Source organism: Acomys minous, assembly GCF_964271855.1.
Source record: "Acomys minous genome assembly, chromosome: 5".
In the NCBI taxonomy this organism is placed as follows: Eukaryota; Metazoa; Chordata; class Mammalia; order Rodentia; family Muridae; genus Acomys; species Acomys minous.
This window is the reverse complement of record NC_140494.1, coordinates 119,294,881-119,315,916: the sequence shown is the minus strand read 5'-3', so window position 1 is coordinate 119,315,916 and position 21,036 is coordinate 119,294,881. Positions and strand designations below refer to the sequence as shown.

At 45.8% G+C, this 21,036-nt stretch overlaps 1 protein-coding gene across 3 annotated transcripts in view; it reads left to right on the top strand.

Moving 5' to 3' along the window:
- The window catches only part of THSD4 (thrombospondin type 1 domain containing 4), a 555,462-nt gene that overhangs the window by 461,469 nt on the left and 72,957 nt on the right, over window positions 1-21,036 (top strand). For all 3 annotated transcript variants that reach the window (XM_084782532.1, XM_084782533.1, XM_084782534.1), the window contains one exon: window positions 5,835-6,039. In XM_084782532.1, coding sequence (XP_084638658.1) covers window positions 5,835-6,039 — 205 coding nt within the window. The remainder of the gene's footprint in view (window positions 1-5,834; window positions 6,040-21,036) is intronic.

The following is a 21,036-nucleotide window of genomic DNA, read 5'->3' as shown; positions in this document are numbered from 1 at the left end:
ATTTAGGTTAATTCTGGCACACAATTGAGGGTAATTCCCGAGCAATTTCTCTTATGATGGCTTGCAATATGTAAAATTTTCCTACAATGTGTTGCGAAGGAAATCACTGGAAAAATACTAAGAACATCTGATACTTGTCCAGTCACCTTTGTAACAGCAAGATATACCTCTCTTGAAAGGCAGTACTCGGTGAGTGGAGACCATAAATTAGTGGTGGGTGGTGGGAAGCAGATGTTCGCTCTGCTTGTTATCAGCAGAGGCTGTTTGAACAGTAAAAATAGAGGAGCTACGTAAGAAGCTGTCTTGGAGGGTCTGTGCGCCCTCCCTTCCTTTGACATTTTAGCCTTTTTTTTTTTAATTTGTCCAATTGAAGAAGAAAGTATTTCTAGTTGAGGGGTGTTAGAAAGGTGGGGATGGGTCCTCTGATTGCATGATAATAAGATTTACTTTAAAAATAGATAATTTTTCAGTCATATTTAAATCTATAAACTCAATGATAACAAACCCCAGTGTTTTCTGGGAAGATAGTGCAGAGTTCTTCTTCCTGTTTCCTCATTTGATCCTTCCAACAGCCTGAAGAGGTCAATACTGCTGCATCTCCAGTCACAAATCCAAAAGAACGAAAACGCCAACTCAACTGGCATGTCCAAAGAGCAGGGACACATAAGCACAGAGCCAGGACAGCACCCAGGGCTGACAGACAGACACACCCATGCTCATCTTGAGCACGCTGATGACACTTTGCTGGGGTCTCCGGAAGAGTTTGGCTATAAGCCACCAGTTCAGAGTCATCTCCGTTAGATGTGAGTGGGTCGGCTTCCTGATACACAAGCCAGAGTTCTGGCCACCACTGTCCCCTGATATCTCAGGTTAGGATTGGCTCCGGCACCTTGTAGAGAGAAGTGACCTGGCTGTCATCCCACATTAAGTTAGTGACAAAGGTAGGACTGTGCCCCTGGCTTCCTGATCCCCATACTTTCCCCCACATTCCAGGCTGCTTGTCCTGATGGATGACATCAGGGACACTTAACAATTATGTGGCAGTATTCTTGGGGGGGGGGGGGCGGGGGAATAGGGAAGGTAAACTGTCCTAGTTTGGTCTTTCTTGCTGCGATTAAACACTCTCTGGCTGTAGACAACTGAGGGGGAGGAAGGGGGTTACTTTACATTTCACACCCAGCTCTCAGCCCATTGTTGAGGGAAGTCAGGGAAGGCACTGATCTGATACAGAAACCACCATGAGGAATGCTGCTTGCCGGGGCGCTTACCAGTTTCCTCAATGGCTCGTGCTTATCCGACATTTCTTTCTATAGCCTAGGCCTACCTGCCCCAGGAACAGTGTTGCTTCACAGTGGGGTGGGCCCTCCTACATCTGTTAGTGATCACGAGAGTCCCTCGTAGACATGCGCACAGACCATCTGATCTAAGCAAGCCCACAACTGAGGCTTCTTCTCTCGGACGACTCTAGGCTAGGTCAAGTTGACAATTAAGCCTAGTCAGAACAGGGCATATCAGCTGTTTTAAAGAAACATTACACATAGGATAGTATTTCACAGAACCATACCCTCCCAGAGATATATATGAGTAATGGCAAACTATAGTCTACTCTTTAGTTAGCCCTGCTGATGCCAGTGGTACACACGGCTTTGACAATGAGATGTAAATCATTAGAGGAATCTGGGTCGAAGGTCAACAAAACTCTCTGTCCTGTTTTTACAACTTTTCTTGTGAATCAAAGTATTTCAAAAAGCAAATAACAAGCCCTTACAATAAGAAATTATTGTAATAGGAAGACAAGCTAAAATATTTATTCATTTGCTGCGTGTAGAGTCTAATGTTCAAACAGCCACTGTGGGAGATACAGCATGTGGTTGGTCCTTCCCAAGCCCAGGGAAAAAGGGGCGCAGCAGAGTCGCCTCTGGGCTGAGCTCCATCCAGGATTCTTTAGTGACAGCTCCTTAATCTTGTTCTCTGCACTAAGGGTCACCGCCGTCAGCCACTCCTTAGGCAAGACTGTGACCGTCTGTGTGACCTTTGGCCTCCAATCCTCTCATAAAGATTTTTAAAACCCATGTTCTTCGGTTTTGAACCCAACAACTAACAGCAGCGTGTGTTTGGGGGAGGGGGCACCGTTAGCTCTTGGCGTCTCTTGTGCAGCTACACCCTTCACTATACAGCCAGTCTCCAAGCTATGTGGACATCTGCCAGGAAGACCGCAGTGGCAGCGTCGAGATCCCTCCATAGGGCCTGCGCTGTGCTTTTTGGGAGTTAGGCCGGGGTCCGTCCAGCAGTGTCTTGCATAATGGCTAACTCAGAAGAGCAGGCGACCTTTTAGCTGTGCCCCTGGTGACCACAGCTAAAGTGGCGTGTGTTTGTACGATTTCCCACTGGGAATCCCATTCTGACCAAACTGGGACAGAGGGCTGACATATGGATTGCATCTTCGGGGCCTCTTGTCCGTTCTTGAAATGTTCTCCATTCCCTAGCTACATGAGAGTAGTTCTGTAAGTGACCTTGCAGTCGGCCTGCCCCACCCCCACACAGGTAGGGTCCACTCCACGCTCCAGCCAACACTGCGTTCAAAACACATCTTGAGTATGACCTCCCCCCTGCCCCATCTCTTTAAACATCTGGTATTTGTTGATCCCGTAGATTAAAATTCTAACGCTTCACTCGGGGCTGCCTGAGTCTCTGGCCTGGTTTCATCCCTCACTGCCACCCTACCCTGTAGTTTATGTTATAATTTAAATGTAAAATGCCTCTCACAAGTACGTGTGTTTGAACACTAGGTCTCCAACTAGTTGTGACAGTTTGGGGGGGCTTTCGAATCTTTGTAAGTTGGGACCTGGATGGAGGAAGTGGGTCAGTGGAGAGGGCTTTGAGGCTGCCACCTCCAGAGCACGCTCTCTACTTCCTGTTAGCACCGTGAACAAGTGGCAGCCATACACTTCCCAACTACGAACACCACCCACGGCTTCCTCAGCACCGAGAACTGTACCCGCTCAAATCATGGGCCAACGTAAATCCTTCCTCCTCTAAGTTGCCTCTGCCAGGTGCCTCATGATGCTTTGTTCATTCCTTCCTCTGTGCCTTAGTGTGTATGTTCCCTCTACTCAAGATGAGTCCAGGGTTAGCCAGAATCAACCGGAGCTTGCAGACAGAGAAGACCATGACCTATCTCTAGGACCCGTCAACTTAGTTACATGTTGCTGTGATAGAACACCATGAGCAAGGCAATCTATAGAGGGAGCACTGAGGGCTTATAGCTCTGCGGGGGGGCGGGGGGAGGGGGGAAGGGGGGGCAATACAAGCCCATGATGGCAGAGCCAAAGCATGGCACCAGGCACAGCTGAGAGCTCACATCGCAGCAAGCTGTGAGCGGGACGCAAAGAACAGGCTGACCTGAAGTGACGTACTTCCTCCAGCAAGGCCACACCTCCCAGTCCTCCCCCAAACAGCCACCAACTGGGTACCAACTATTCAGATGCCTGAGACTGATGGGGAGGATATCTCATTCAGACTGCCCACCATCATCAGACTGTCCATCTCACCCATCCATGAACATTCGCCTTGGTTGAGTAGGATCTATTAATCTTTTAGGTTTGTTTATTTTTATTTTTTGTGTATAAATGCTTACCTAGATGTATGTATGGGAACCACAAGCATGTTGTGCCCAGGTAGACCAGAAGAGGACATAGATCCCATGGAGCAGATGTTAAAAATAGTTGTGAACCTCTGTGTAGGTGATGGGAACCAAGCCCAGGGCCTCTTCGAGAGCACCCGCTGCTCTTACCCAGTGAGCCATCTTCCCATCCCCAGGGTTTCTATCCTCTAGGACTTCTAGCAATGGCAGCATTTCCTTGTTTCAAAGCAAAAGTGGATGCAAGGCAGTGAGGGTGTGGCTATCGTCTTCCTGACTTTTCTGCTGAAATGTTCAGGGGGTGAAGGCAAGACATCTTTAAAGTGGAAGAAAGACGTAGCAAACATGACATTTTGGAAAGGCTAATTGGATACGGACGAGCGTATTGAGGTGATGTCCTGTTGTTATCAGATATAATGTTTTACAGAGAGGCTATTTGTGGAGAGACCAGTGATTACTGACGGATTAATGTGCACTCCGGAATATGGAAGCAATAAGGCTCCAGCCTGCAGTGCCTGCAGAAAGACGTCAGTCAGAGTCAGGAGCAAAACTGAACACCTTCTGATCTGACCCCACCTACGGGATCCGACCCGTAGGATCCACGTGGATAGACCCACGTGGATAGTCCCACGTGGATAGACCCAGGGTTATTTGGGGCAATCAAAAGTGAACTTGAAATGGTCTGCTGACCACTCTGCTCCTGCAGTGTGGTCTCACGTTGGCTGTTAGAGTCAAGAACCAGAAGAAGCCTGTGTGTCGGTGAGCACGTGTCTCAAGTTTTAGAATTGCCATTCTGATTTCATCTTCTGTCACCCCAGAGCCCAGTGAATAATCCTGTAATCTCAATCTTATTCATCGTCCGAACTACATTCTGCCTGCTTCCATCTGCCTGTGGCAATGTGCCAGAGTTCTCTGCTCAACCCGTGAGCTGCAGTCTTGAAATCAGGAAACAGGATCGTGAGCCCCATGGAGCCAGCTTGGGCAGTGGGAGAAAGACTCCAATCCAGATCATTCCATTTTGTTCCAAAGCTTTACTTTTAATGGAAAATAAAATTGTCTACCCGGAACATGAGTGGGTGATGGGAAATAAGGCAGAAAAAGAATTAAGGGATGAGATTGTGGGGTGGGGGCGAATAAGATTCAAGTTAGACAAGAGTTTCCACCAATGAGGTTGGCTGTATGGTGAAGTCTGTTTTTAGAAGCTTGCTGTGCAGAGCAGTGACGCGTTAAGCATTGTGCTTGGGAAAGTGCCTCAGAGAAACAAGCAAACCTGCTTGTACTCCGATCTCCAGAAACACAGTTACCAGTGGAGACTCGGAGCTCAAGCTCTTATTTCCCATGAGGCTGGGCCAGGAAACAGCATTTGCGGGAGGTAGGGGATGGAGATCTGGTAGCATCCACGTGGTGGTAGGGTCTGCAATGTGGAACAGACTTGGTGACAAACCTCAGTTTTAAATGGAGTATTTAAAGAGATCCCAAAGAGATCCCAAAGAGATTTAAGAAATTCCCAGCATGGGACATGCATGACCCTCCATAGTCCAGGAGCCCTGCCCCTTTCCTGTTCATTTCCTCCTGGTCAGTTAATTCGACCAAAAGAACTATTGAATTGATCTGTCTTGTTTATTGTGTGGGGCTGCCACCCAACCCAGACTAGGGTGGGTGCTGTGTGAATTATCTGCTGAATGAAGGCATGCATGAACTTGAGAGGGGGGGGAGGTAGGGAGGGAGGAGGGAGGGAGGGAGAGAGAGAGGGGGAGGGGAAAGTGGGTGTGTGGGCATACAACTTATGTGTGCCTGTGGAGACCAGAGGTTGGTTGACATTGGCCGTTTTCCTCTGTTGCTTTCCATCTTATTTTTTGAGTCTCTTACAGAAACTGTTTCTCTCTCACTGATTGGCTAGACTAGGAGTCCCCAGGACTGCCTCATCCTCTCCCTTCCAGTGTTGAGATTACAGGCATTTACTGCCACACCTGGACTTTTTTTTAACATAAGTGCTGGGCTCCAAACTCAAAACCCCATGCTTGTACAACAAGCACTTTGGCACACTGAGCCGTTTCCTCAGCCCCAGGAGCAAGGGCAGGAGGAAGGCCAGCTTGAGGCCAGCAGGTGGCTCTCCTGCTGCCATCACTGCCTCTTCCCACTCCTTCCAGATGCTCCATGCTACAAAACCTTTTCTATCTTTTTTTTTTTTCAGAGCATTGGCTGTGACGACTTCCTGGGATCCGACAAAGTCGTGGATAAGTGTGGGGTGTGTGGAGGTGATAACTCGGGCTGCCAGGTGGTGTCGGGAGTGTTTAAGCATGCCCTCACCAGCCTGGGCTACCACCGAGTTGTAGAGATTCCCCAAGGAGCCACAAAAATTAACATTACAGAGATGCAGAAGAGCAACAACTATTTAGGTGAGTCCGTTTCTCGTCTTCACACATGCGCAAGAGGCTAAGGATGTGCACTGCAGCTCATGAATTCATTCCAGGACGGGGGAGGGCAACCCGATGGTGGCCAGATGTCCCAGGACATACAGGATTTGTTATTACGGTCTTCCTGACCTGCCCTGTTGTAACAGAGCTGGGGTGGGGCATCCTTGTGAGAACTCAATGGCTAATGTCTGTACATTTAGACAGGGCTTTACTCTTCTTGGGAAAGACATGGTTATGAAATGGGCAGCAGACTCTTCTGAGCTGGGGGAGGCTTTTTGTCAAGCGGGGAGAAGGGGGCTGCTAGCCTTTGTTCTCTTGGGAGTTGGGGAACAGGGGCAGCCAATGATTCCTCCCAGACTTTCACTTGCTGGGGGTCCAAAGGAAAAGCAGTCCTTGCCTCCTCTCTGCTTCCACTGCCTGGGGCAGCAGGCCCTTGTGTGGCTTCTGAACTGCTGCAGAGCCCTGAGCAGTCCTGTCAGCCAGTACCATCTGCGCAGAACCCAGTTTCCTGCGAGCGGGAGCCTTGCCGGTGCTTCCTTCTGGATGGACACGTCTGGTTTATTTGTATCCTTATCGTGCAGCAGTCACAAAGATGAGTTAAGTGGATATTCTAGGGGTGCCTTTTTGGGTGGTTTTTTTTGCAACAGGGTCTTGTCTGCACCCCCAGACTGGCCTGGAAATCACAATATAATCCAAGCTAGCTTTCCTCTTACCTGCTGGGATTACAGTCATAAGCCATGAAGCCTGGGCTAGGGTATCATTTCTTCAAGATATTTAATGAGCAGCAATAAACATTTTGGTTGTTGATTTTTTTTTTTAATTATTTATTGAGCAGGAACTTGTCTAGAACAAAGTATGTGTCAGGCAGGCAATATATTTACGGCTCTTCCTGTATACAATCCTGGAACACTATAAACAGCCTAGAGCCTACAAGCTATTCCCAGCCCCGTTTTACAAATAAAAGAGACATATGGAGATCGTATAACTTGCCAAGGTCACACAGCAAAGAAGACGCAGAGCTGGGAATCAAACCAAGGGAGTGTAGCTCTAGGCATGGAAGTCTAGCATGAGATAATTCCCACAGAATTCCTTTGCTGTACCACTGCTCAGGAAGCAGTCACTCTCCACCAGAGTTTTTCCGAAATGCCATTCATTTCGGTGTGTGTGTGTGTGTGTGTGTGTGTGTGTGTGTGTGTGTGTGCGCGCGCGCGCGCGCGTGCTTGTGAAGGCCAGAGGCCAACCTCAGGTATAATTCTTCAAGTGCCAGCCACCTCGCTTCTCAGCCCCCTAGCCTGAAGCTTGGGTGAGCCAGACTGATTGGCTAGTAAGCCTGGGGGTCAGCCTGTCTCTATGGCCTCAGCACTGGGCCTACAAGCATGCGCCATTGCACCTGCTTTCGTTTATGGGTTCTAAGGGTCAAACTCGGGTCCTAATGTTTGCACTTGACTGACTGAGCCAACTCTACAGCAATCACTTCACAACCGTCTCTTCTCTACGCACTCAGATGCAGCCCAAGCTAGCTTCACTAGGTCTGATTGTCTGGAGGGCAGAGGAAGGCAGATGGGTCTCCGGGGCAGACCCAATTAAAGCAGAAAACCGTTACCTTTTCTCTCGCAAATCCAGGAGCCACCAAAGTGACAGGAAGCCTAGTTTCCCTGCAAGCAGTTTGTGTTATTTTAAATCTCAAATAATGATCTCCGTGTGTTTCCGCCTTTCTCTGATGCTTTTACGAGATCACATCTCCACACACATCCTGCCTCCTGCAATGGAAAATGCTCCTCAGGAGTTATTTGAAGTGTGATTGTGTTTAAACGTGCTGGCAAACAATGCCCGTTTTTTTTTAGCTTTCTGTTGTTTTTAGTAGATGTTCCCTGGCTATCAGTGGCCCCGTTCTGAAATCAGTAGATTTCCTGAGTGACCATGCACATGTTAGCAGCGTAGGAACAGCCCAGAGCCTCCTAAAATGTGGGATTTGTTGTTGTTGTGGTTAGACTCAACAGATACATTAAGGAAGGCCTCTGGCACTTACTTACTGGTGGCTCACAGTGTGTCCTCCCTTCCTTTTGTCTCAAGAGTTTGTCGGGGTATAAATCTTAAAATGGAATACAGCTGGAGAGGTAGCTCCGTGAATAAAACACAGGCATCAGGACTAGAATTCAGATCCCCAAGCATGTGTGTTATCCCAGCTCTGTCATCCAACCCTGAATGCCAGCACTCGTTCAGGAGGCAGGGACACGAGACCTGAGGCAAGCTAACTAAACTAGCTCCTCAGAGAGCTCCAGATGCCGAGTTCAACAAGAGGCCCTGCCTCAGTGAATAAAAAGTGCAGGCTGATGGAGAGAGATGCGCAATGTCACTCTCTGTTGTCTGTATACACACAGCTCCATTCACGTGAACATGAGTATAAGATACATATATGCACAAAATTACAGGGTACAAATCTCCAGTTCCCATAAGAGGGATGATAAGAAAGCAGAGGGAGAAGAGAAGTGCCAGGTGCCAATGGGAGAGTGACCCCGGAAGTTGCCTGACTCCCTATGCCCAGGAACTAGTGGGTTCATGAGAAAGGCATCATTCATAACAGTCACATGATGCTGTGTCAGCAAGGAGAGGGAAGAAGAAGGAAGCTTTGAGGAAGAAAGAGCCTCCAGGAGTGAGGAACACAAACTTCCAGCCCTTGCATTTATGTCACCCTGGAACATTCTAGATTTTTCCTTCTCTTTTTAAAACTCAGGATACAATTCACATACTATAAATCTCAGTAGGTAGGGTGGTTTTTTTTTTTTTAAATATAATCTCAGGTCTTCTTTGTCTTACTCACCTCAACTGCTCAATCCTTTCTCTACAGAGTCCGTGTTCAAAGCTGTGTGCACAACCATTCACACATAGGCATAGCTGTGGCCTCTAAATTCCAAAGCCAGTATTTTCATTAACCGTTGTCAGACAGTGAAATAGTTTTCAAAGAGCCATGCATCACCTACTGTACTTGTCTTGAGAATACTAGGTGGGCCAGTGGATGGCTCAGCAGACAAAAGTTCTTGCCTGATGACCTAAATTGGACCCACAAGACCCACATGATAGCAAGAGAGAGTCAGCTCCTTCATGTTGTCCTCTGACCTCCGCACATGGGTTATGGCATGTGTTCTGTCCACATGGATATCTGTGCCTGACTCGCATGCCCGGTGATGCCTGGTACCCAAGGAGGCAGAAAAAGGACATGGAATCTCCTGAACAGTTGTGAGCCACCACGTGGGCGCTAGGAATCAAATCCAGGTCCTCTGGAAAAGTGGCCAGTGCTCTTAGCCGCTGAGTCATCTCCCTAGCCTGTAATTAATTTTTTAAATTCCATTTAAAAAAAAAAGATTTTGAGCTACTTACTAAAAGTGCAATTTTAAAATTAGAGTATGAAAATTGAACAACAAACATTTTTGAGACAAAAAATTCACTATAGAAGCCAGATTGACCTCAGACCTGAACCCTTTCTACTTCAGACTCCAAGTGCTGGAACTAAAAGCCTCTAGCATCATTTTACAGATCTGAAAATGAAAATTTTAAAGCAAAAACTAAAGCTAGGCGTGGTGGTGGTTCTGTAATTCCAGCACTCGGAAGGAGAGGCAGGTGCTTCTCTGTGAGTTCAAGGCCAGCCTGGTCTACAGAGCAAGTTCAAGACAGCCAAGTCTACGCAGAGAAACCCTGTCTGAAAAAAACAAAAAACAACAAACTAAATAGAAGAGGGAGGTATGCTTATCAACAGGCCTTAGCTGATACATTAGTAATAGGGTAGTGAACTTAATTCTGAATTTTCCCTGTAAGACCTGGCCTGCTGGCCCCTGCATTTCCATAGCTCATGAGAAGACGGGCTCCATGGAGCTGGAGCAGCAGGCCACCTCCAGTGAGCAACACTGAAAAAAACTGGGATATTTAATGGTGTGCACATAGCATGAGAAAATGACACATGTTCTCATTTCAAATTATAAGATTGAGGCAAAACAAAAGCGGGCTCCATTTTCATTAGGATCACACAGTAGCAATTGTTCATGTCCTTCAAAACTTAGCCTATTAGTCAGATCTGGGTCTTTCTAGGTAAGGCCTTAGAACTGCTGTCTGTTGTTAAGCTATGAATTCCCCTTTTGTGTGTGACTTATTCTCAGACTTGCTATTTGAAGAAAAAACATTGGATCTAATGTTATTAAAATGACTGGCAGTTTACATTACTTACTTCTCCCTTAATAAGATGTTGTAAAATTACTTTAGCTGAAATATCAAAGTTTGGCACAGCTGAATCAGTTCAGTTTACTAATGTCATTATGCAACAGTTCAGATATCAGACATAAAAGTGTAGCGGGCAAAGGCTGATCACTCAGGACACGTAAGACCTGCCAACAAGTACACCAACTATGGGCTGTAGACTTGGAAGGGGTTCTGGAAGATCTGAAAGATTTTAAAAAACAAACTGGCAATAGAGCTCCCTTGAAACATGTTTAAAATAACTGGGGCTGTAGAGATGTGTCATCAGTTAAAAGCACTGGCTGCTCTTGGAGAGGACCTGGGTCCTGTTCACAGCACCCACATGGTAGCTCACAGCTGTCCGAAATTCCAATTTCAGGAAATCCAGTGCCCTCTGCTGGCCACTGTGGCTCTAAATGTGTGCTCAGTACACTTTTATAAATGTAGGCAAACACTCATACATTTAAAACAAAAATGAATAAATTTTTAAAATAGTAATAGTCAGCACCTAACACCTCAAGAAGCATCATGGGGCACCTATCATTTGCAGACTTATGAGGTAAGCAACTTTCTATATGGGAAGAGGTTTAGAATATTTTTTAAAATGTGGCATCTTGGACTGGAGAGATGGTTCAGCGACTAAGAGGACTTACTGCTCTTGTAGAGAACCCGAGTTTAGTTCCCGGCTCCCACAGCTAACAACTGCCTGTAACTCCAGCTCTAGGGGCGCCTATCCCTGGACTCACATGTATGTACCCCTATGCGTAGACATAATTAAAAATAGTTTGAAGATCAACCTATAAAAAAAGTGTGATATTTTATGCTTAAATGACAACTAATCCTGAGGATTTTTTTTATTGGCATTAAAAAAAAACATACAGGCAATAGAAAGCAAAAAGAATAAAATTCCCTCGTGCCAATCTTATATTGGATCTACTGCCATTAAGCACACACACATTATTATTTGCTAGATTATTTTTTTTAAATATTTTTCATGTTTTTACAAGTTTGCCCACTTAAAAATTGTTGAATTTCAATTTTGCCAGTTTTAGAATTGAGACCCTCTTACTGTTTTCTCACAGTTACAAGTAATAAGTGTTTTCTGTTTGTCTTCATTGAGCATTGTAGTCTTTATCTTGTAGTTCAGCTCTGTCTCTATAGTGTGCATTTTTTTAGCTTTATTTTGTTAGGTCTGATGATAACTTTCTTGAAAGCTGGTCATGTTTGTATTACTCAGGAATACCTGTCCCCTGCCAACATTATAAAAGTATCCTGTAAGAAATCACTACTTCAGTGGATCGCTGTGAGTTCGAGGCCAGCCTGGTCTACAAAGTGAGTCCAGGACAGCCAAGGCTACACAGAGAAACCCTGTCTCAAAAAAAAAGAAAGAAAGAAAGAAAGAAAGAAAAGAAAAGAAATCACTGCTTCTCTGGCCCTATTTTTATTTAAATATTTAATATGCCTCTGGAACTGATCTTTGGGTGTGGTGTGAAGTAGGACTTAGCTTTCTTTTACCAGATATTTTGCTCAAAACCATTTTTTAAAATTTCCCCCCTAAACTGAAATATCACCTCTACCACATGTTACATGCAAACATATATAGATATACTCATGGACCCCCAGTGTGTCTCTTTTGCCTTAGTACCATAGTCTTTGCATTACTGTAGTTACATTTTTATTTATTACAATTTTAATAAGATTTTATTTTTCAAAAATTCCATACATTTATATAATGTATATTGATCCTGTCCTGGCCACTACTACCTCCCTCCAGCTTCCCTTGGTACCCCTCCCCCATCTCCACCCTAGCTCTGCGTCCTTTTTTATTTAGCTCTCACTGGTATTAATAACCCCCTGAGCCCGGTTAATACTGTGCATGAGTCTGAGGCTACCCACTGGAGCATGAGCAACCTACCAGTGTCCGCATCCACAAAGGAGAGCAGCCACGCCCTCTCGGCAGCCATTAACCACAGATAGCTCCTCAGGGGCCCTCCTCACCCATGCTGAAGTGTTGACAGGCTTGATGGTGTACAGGCGACTACGGGCGCTGAGCTGATGGGAGGTTGATTCGGATCCAATGCCGAATGCTCGGGGCTACTTACTCTTAGCATTTTGACCAGATGTGAACATCTGCAGTAACTGCTAGCCACTGCAGGGAAGCTTTTCTCACCAAAGTGGAGAACAGTACAAATCTATAGATAGAAACAGAGATGGTTAGAGTGTAGCAACACATCAGTAGGATCCCTTCCTGAGGCTTATGATCACCCCAGTCATGGGCTTTTGACCAGACTTATGTTACCAGACATGACATCACGGCTGTGGAACAAGGCTCATATCCAAGCAGAAAGTGACTGGTCACCCCCAAATCCTCCATGCCACCATTGCTCCATGTTGGGTTCATGCAGGCCCACACAGGACCCAGCACCAGGAAAGATTAGTGTTATCTTTTCTCTCCCAGCAGCCTGTGTGCCGCCACCTTCTGGAACTACATAAATTGTCCTTCATAGAATGAATTCCCTGGTCAGTTCAGGGTTGATTTCTCTGAGTACCGTATCCAAAGTCCCTTGTGTCTTCAGCGATCGCGTCTTATCATCTATGCATAATGGGCATCTATGTATAAGGCGATGCCCTGTGTTTTGGGTGCATCCGGGGCCTACATAACCAATAACTTGTGGGAAGATACCCTAATAACATCTGGCAGTGGGATTTTCTAATACCATATGTCTTCTTAGAGCAGCGTTGTTTACCCACACAGGGTACTTCTGTTCAAACTCTCTTACAAATATATAATTTTTTTAATTAATAAGCTTACAAACTAGCCAATTTCCACATAAGGCTTCTTCCTGCAGCCTTAGTTTTCACTAACACACCCCCCTACCCTCTCCTCTCCCCAGTCCCATTATCCCCACTTAAACTTTTATTCTCCAGTATTTTTCTCTCTCCTTTGGTTGAATACTGTCGCTTTACAATGAGTATTACTCTTGGAGGTCACCTCTCTTCCCCTTCCTAATTCTTCACCTGATCATTTGTTCTTGACTTAAATATTCTTGAGTATTTTTGTGCACTTGTTCTTCTAAATGTACTTTGAAGTCAGCTCTTCAGAATCCATAAAAAACCACTGGGGTCTTAACTGGGATTGTAGTAAATGTATAATAAGTTAATTTGAGGTAGAAAGTGGACATTTTTACAATGTTGAGTCTTTGAATCAAGAGCATCAAAGTGTACCTGGATTGTGAGCTTTAATAAGGTTTTTTATGTTAATTCTGTCCACTTGACTAGGTCTATCTTACAGGTTTTGTTGATTCACTGTGTGACATCGTCCCACTGTGTCACTGATTAGATATGTTGGTGTGTGTGAGATCTGTTTGTTTCATACATTTGTTTTAGCTGTACATTTTGATAGACTCTTCTTTTATTTTTTGAAATTGTATTTGTTTTTATGGGTATGGGTATTTTGCCTGCATGAATGCATGTGTGTATGTATGCATGCATGTCATATGGGTTCTGGGAACTGAACATAGGTGGAAGAAATAAACTGACTCCACAGACGTCCTCTGACCTCCACACATGCACCTTGGCATGCACACACACACACACACCCCATGTACACACAATAATGATAAATAAATAAGGTGTGTGGAACTATAAAACAACTAGACGAAAACAGGAAGCTTTCATGATATGAGTTTGAGAAGTGGCTTATAATTCTTTTTTTTTTTTTAACGATAATAAGGACCTAGAGAGATTGCTCAGTGGTTAAGAGCATTCCCAGCACCTACACGGTGGCTCTCAACCATCTGTAACTCCAGTTCCAGGAATCCAACACCTCCCGGCCTCCAGGGCCACTGCAGACACGTGGTGCACTAAGGTATGTGTAGGTAAAATACCCGTACACATTAAGTTTATCGTTAACTGATGTCTTTGCAGTGGCTTACCGCAGGGTTCACTGAGCTGGTTGCAGGGCCTCTGGCTGCTCTCTCTCTCTCTCAGCCAGCGAAAGCCCAGCAACAGAACTCTCCACTTAAAAATCTTTTCAGAGCCTGCCCTTCTGGAACTTGGAATCCTTCCTTTCTTACTCCATGGCAGAAGAAGAAAAGAAAAAAAAGGGAAAACAAAGAAAGGTAGTTTTGTCTTTGGATTGTCCCAGGACTTTGATCCTTTCCCGCACCGGCACCTGCGGTGTTTTATTGTTGTTTCTCTGTGAGGCCGTGTACTCCTTGATGACAAACAGCCCAGCCTTAGACATTCCTTCTCTCCAGGCCGCATAACAGACTGTGGAGCTGTGCTGAGAAGTGGAAGTTCAGAAATAGAGGTGGTGCTGGCTCCCCAGGACATTTGGGGGTCTGTGTCCAGACTTCCTTTGTCCACCTTCTTGGACCTCACTGTGATATGGAGGTAATATTAAACACCGGACAATTGGAATCCTACATCCACTACTTACTTCATTTAATCCTCACAGAAGTCATTTCTGTGGTGGTCTGTTTCTTTTCTGTTGCTTCAATAAAATACTCTTGACCAAAGCTTATGGGAAGAAAAGGATTATTTTGGCTTATAGGTTTTAGATTTTTTTTTTCTTCACATGCCTGCATTTTAATCCATATATATCAGTGCCAAGACTCACACGGGTTCATGTTTGGCCTGAGCTTCAGCAGGGTGGGGCTAAAGCTTGTTTTGTAAAAAGAACAGCCTACCTGACACTGCAATCACACACTGATGTCTTCAAGGGACAGCTCATGTGGCACCAATGACTGAGCAAAACTGGCTCCTCTACACTTGACTTCCTCTCTTTGCAGCTGGTTCCCATAGGCTGAGGATGTGTACCTCCTGCCTCAGCATGATCCAGGCTGAATCACACACCTCAAGTGACAGGGAAAGAGGTGTGTGTGTGTGTGTGTGTGTGTGTGTGTGTGTGTGTGTGTGTGTGTGTGTGTTGCTGGGGCTGCACTGAGGACCCCACATGGGCCAAACTGCTACCACATGGGTCTATTGCCACTCTGGCTGACAGCTCCCTACCTTCCCTAGGCTTGGTCAGATGCCTACTCCCTGCAGTTATTGGGGATACTGGGGACTTCTCATGAAGAGCCTGGGTCAGCTCCTCAGGGAAGGTCAAACAGGATCAGTGTGGCATGGATGTGAACCTGGTGGCTGTGGCATCTGCCAGGTCATCACAGCTATAACCCAAGTTTGGGAAGCATGTCAGTCCATCCAAGAGGGCACTGGTGTCTGACTAGCTGTTGTTCCTTCCACTTGCTCTGAGCTGCCTTCCTCCTCCTCCTCCTCCTCCTCCTCTTCCCCCTCTTCTCTTCTTCTTCTTCTTCTTCTTCTTCTTCTTCTTCTTCTTCTTCTTCTTCTTCTTCTTCTTCTTTGGGGTTTTGGTTTTTGGTTTTTGGACACTCTCTGCCTTGGCATCAGAACCAGATGCTAAAGTGGACTTGGTGGTCCTCCCAGTTTCCTGTGACAAATCATGACAACCCCGGGAGATGGGCAAACCACAATCACCTCACAGTGCTGCCCTGGATGGATGTCCCTCATCTATCTGGCAGATGAGCAAAGTGATAGTGACGATTTTGGTTTGGGTTTTCTTCATATAGACTCAGTTCTTACCGCCTCTTCAGTATGATCTTGTATGACTGCTGTACAAATCCAATCTTTGCAAAAAAAAAAAAATACCCCATGTCAAAACATCCGTGCCCTCCCACTGTGGTTTGGAAAGATGCTGTCATGCTTTAGTGTTCCTGGACCTAATTTTGCAATACATCCTTCCACCTGGAGGCTAACAGTTCTCCTCCTTGTGATTTGGGAGTGGTCGGATGTCCCTACATCTGTTTTAAGCAGCTTGCTTATCTCTTTCACAGTCCCTCTGCCTTGACAGGCTTTCAGATATGCTGGAACAAAATGAAATCACCTTGGCCCCCATCCTTAGGCTCATTTTCCTTTCACGTTTTCTGCTGTGGAATTAACACCTCTAAGCCTGGAAACGTTTGCCTGTTTTGTTTTATATTTGTCTTGTAGGGAAGAGTTAAACTGGGCTTGTTTTTGCTTTTAATTTCATTGTCTGTCTCAGAAATATGCAAAATGTCAGTTCCTGCTTTTCAGTACCTAGTGGGGGTATTCCCCTTGAATTGAGAAAACAGCCCCTGAGCTGGCCTGCACTTGGGGGTTTCCATTTGGTTGGCTGGTTTTGGTTTTGGTTTTGAGACAAGGTCTCTCTATGTAGCCCTGGTTTGCCTGGAACTCACAAGTCTGGTCTTGAACTCACAGACATCCACCTGTCTCTGCTCCCCAAGTGCTGGGATTAAAGGCATGTGCCACCACAACCAGCCCAGTTTTGGGTTTCTTATAGAGGTGATTTGATGTCTTCATTCTTGTAGGAAGAACATCCACCCCCTCCCCACACCCTGTTCCTCCAGACAGCATCGTTCAAGGCTGCCAATCATACCCTGGGATCTACCTAGGTATAGAAGAACAGATCAGGATCCCTATCTCTGAGTCAGTACAGGGTAGATAACTTTAAGTCTAAAATCTATCCATAACCAACTTGCAAATATGCCTCAGCCTTCCCTCTTTGCATTGCACTCTGCCTTTCTGCGGCACGTTAGATTACTGAGATAGTGGAGGTATAGGCAGCACGCAGTGAACAAAGGTTGAGTTCATAAAAGAGAAGTGACACCTGAGGAAAGCAACTTAGAAGTTGTCTTACCTCCCACTGTAGGCAACTGGCTTCCTCCTTAAACACAACAATGGTGGACTCTTCTCTCCTAGATCTTGACATCTCTGAACTGGGCTCAGGTGGTTATTTTCTTTCTTTTTAAAAATATTTTATTCTGATTTTTAATTATGTGGCAGGGTGGGGCTTGGGGTGGGGGAGAGAAGGTATGCATGTGAGTGCTGTGCCTGAGGAGACCAGAAGAGGGCATCAGATCCCCTAGAGCAAGACTCACAGGTGGTTGTCAGCCCCCAGCACGGTGCTGAGAACCAAACTAGACAAGAGACAGTACATGTTCTTTATTCTTTGGGGGGGGGTTGATACATGGTTTCTCTGTATAGCCTTGGCTTTCCTAGACTCACTTTGTAGACCAGGCTGACCTTGAACTCACAGAGAACTGCCTGCCTCTGCCTCTGTGAGTGCTGGGTTTACAGGCGTGTGCCACCGTGCCCGGTGACTGTACACATTCTTAAGCCCCGAGCTTCCCCCCAGCCTCAACACTTTTTTTCTAACTCTAGTCTCTCTGCATCGTCTCTTCCCCCACCATCTTAGCATCAGCAGCGCTCATAATACCTTCACCGAGCTCGACCCCATCAGCTTCCTCCACGATCTGAGTCACCCCTGTGTTTGTTAGGCTTGGGGAACAAAATGGGCCTCCTTGTCCAGACTTCATGCTCCCTTTCTTATCTAGTATTCAAGTCATCTGAATCAGAAACTGCTTTCCTTTAAGGAAAACTGCTGTTTATCTGATTTGATACCTGCACAAAACAAACATTAATATAAAAAAATAAACCCAGAACATTCCAGTGGTTACGTCTAAGCACTTGCTGAGTGTGGCACAGAGAAGAAGGCAATACAAGGTCCCTGCCTTGCAATATATTTATGGTCTACTTGGGACTCCTTTAACAACTTAGAAGTAGTGTTGCCATCCTTTGTTCTCAACCAGGCAGTCTCAGGTGGCACCGTAAGTGTTTTATCTAGGCCTTTAGAAAGGGCTGGCATCCTTGTGTTTTGCCTTGTCTTGTCTGATTTTTGGAACGCCATCGAGTGGGTGTCTGAATCTTTTCAGGCCAATGAGTCTCTGCTGTAGCTACTCTCCTGCATAGGGAGAAAGCAGCTATGGGGGGAATGGTTTACAGCCGTGCTGCCCTGAATGTCTCTGATTTTGGAGGTTAAGCAGGCTCCAACCTGGTTAGCACTTGCATGGGAGACAAGATGAGAATGGATGGGCACTGCTGTGCTCACAGAAAACTCCATCTACGGATAAAGCAACTGCTGCACTTGTTGCCATGCTATGGCTCACCAGCCCATCTTAGAAGATGAGTGGGCTCTGTGGGATGTACGGGAAAGAGCATCTCTGCCTGGGGCAGCAGCATGGGCTGCAGTACAGAGGAGGAGGCATGTGAGCGAGCGTGCTGTAGGCATGGGTCTTGCCAAGTGGGCATAGCAATAACCTCCGAGCCCACAGCTGTAGAAGACAACCAGGCTCCAGATTATAGAAGACCTTCATCCCAAATTATAGCCTGTGGGTCAGGCCCCTGGAGATGGTGACTAGATCTGGGTGTGACAGGATCACGCCCGACCTCTGAAGGCAGTGTTAGCATGACAGAAGAAAAGGACAGCGGGCTGTCATTGCTGCAGAAAAACCAGGTCTGCATAGCAAGAGTCTGAGCAAGGAGACATGTTTGGCAAACAAAGATACAGATGTGTGCATGGGCTCCGTGGGTCCAAGTAATAAACTGACCCGTCGATAAGTAATGTCTGTGGGTTAAAGTATCATTGAGTGAATCTAGATTAACAGCGTAACACTAAGTAACTGCTGCAGGGTAGTGCCAGGCGGAGCTGCACTTGACATCTTGAGATGGAGAAGGAGAGGTAGATGGGGCATCTCAGGATCAGGTGAGTAATACACCAGGGGGGTCTGACTTACGTTTGGGAGAAGCTGGATCCAATCCTTGTCTCTGGAACAGCACACTGGAGCCTGGCCCAATTGCTCTTTGCTTGGTGGTGTGCTCTGGGCTAACAAAGTTAATGGGCACTGAGGCCTTCACCCCGGGAAAGGCATAATCCTATAGCAGGCAACACGGCCCTACCCTATCCTGTATCCGTGCTTTAAACCGAATTCCTCTATTTTTAACAAGCCTGAAAGGAATCTCGTGCTGGCTATTTCTAGAATTGGTCTGAGAATTCCAGACCAATGTTAATGGTGAAGATGCCTTTTTATTAGTAAGATGGAAATTTGGTCCATTATTTTTTTTAAAAAATTTAAAAAGCTGATCTAATCAGCTGGCCTAATGAGGTCTTAGATCAGAGCAGCAGTCTTTATGTTTGCACAGCAAGCACTTTAACCGTAGACCCACCTTCCCAGCCAACGATGGTGGGTGTTTGTGGGTGTCATGTTGGTGTCATGTTTGTATGTGTATGGGGCACAGAGGCCTACAGCAGGTGTTTTCTTTATTCTCTCTTTACTTGATCAACTAGCATCTCTCACTGAACCTGGAGTTCCTTGTTCATCTACACTAACTGGCCATCAGGCCACCATTACAGGTGCTCGCAACTGTGCTCACGACAGGAAGCACCTGACTGGCTTAGCTATCTCTTCAGCCCTTCTAGAACATTTTGTTAAGAAATTGCTTTAGGGGGATGGGAGACATGGCTCAGTGGTTAAGAGCACTGGCTGCTCTTCCAGAGGAACCAGGTTCAAATCCCACCACCCACCTGGCAACTCACAACTGCCTATAACTCCAGTCCAAGAGGTCAGATGTCCATTTCTGTCCTCTGTGGGCACTGCACACATGGGACCCTTAGGACGCATGCAGGCAGCACCCATACCCATAAAATAAAAATAAACACATTTAAAAAAAACAATTATTTGGAGAACTTTTAGAACTTCTTTTAGTCTCTCATGTTTTCTGAATTATCTCCTTTGCATGTTGGAACTTGGTTTTTTAGACAGAATCTTATGTGTAAGTGTGGAGGTGGTCATGGAGCCTTTAGGAGATGCGGGCTTGCTGGGGCAGAAATACATTGCTGGGTGTGGGCCTTCAGTTTTCAAAGCCTTATCCTACCTCCCCCCCCTCCTTCCTACATGCAAATGAAAAATGTCCCCAGCCAGCTTCCTACTCCTGCCACCATGTCTTCTCCATGCCATGACTTCGTGATGGACGTCATCCCTCCAGAACCAAAATATACTCTTCCGTCCTTGAATTACTTTGGTCATGATGTTTCATCACAGAAACAGAAATATAACTGGCACATACATCATACATATCACATATTTACACATCACACATATACCATATATGTCATATGCACACCATACACATCACATATACTATATATACACATATATATATCACAAATCATACTTATCACACACACATATATGCATCACACACATAAACATCACACATAAAACATATCATACACATCACACACACATACATTATACCAGTCACACACACACACACATATATATATATATATATATATATATATATATATATATATATTCACATCATACATAAACACACATGATACAATCATACACATATATCCACATCATATATATATATATACACACACACACACACACACACACACACACACACACACACACACACATCAAACACACCATATATATAATATGCCTATATGCCACACTAACAAAAATTTAAAAACCAGGTCCTAGGTACTAGTGTGTGTTTTTCTCTTGAGATTTTTTTTTGTCTTGGTTGGATATTGTTTGTTTGTTTGTTTGTTTTTGAGACAAGATTTCTCTTTGTAACAGTCCTAGAATCCTGGAATTCACTCTATAGACCTGGTTGGCCTCAAATTCACAGAGATCTTCCTGTCCCTGCCTCTGCCCCTGCCCCTGCCCCTGCCCCTGCCTCTGCCCCTGCCTCTGCCTCTGCCCCTGCCCCTGCCCCTGCCCCTGCCCCTGCCCCTGCCCCTGCCCCTGCCTCTGCCCCTGCCCCTGCCCCTGCCCCTGCCTCTGCCTCTGCCCCTGCCCCTGCCCCTGCCCCTGCCTCTGCCTCTGCCCCTGC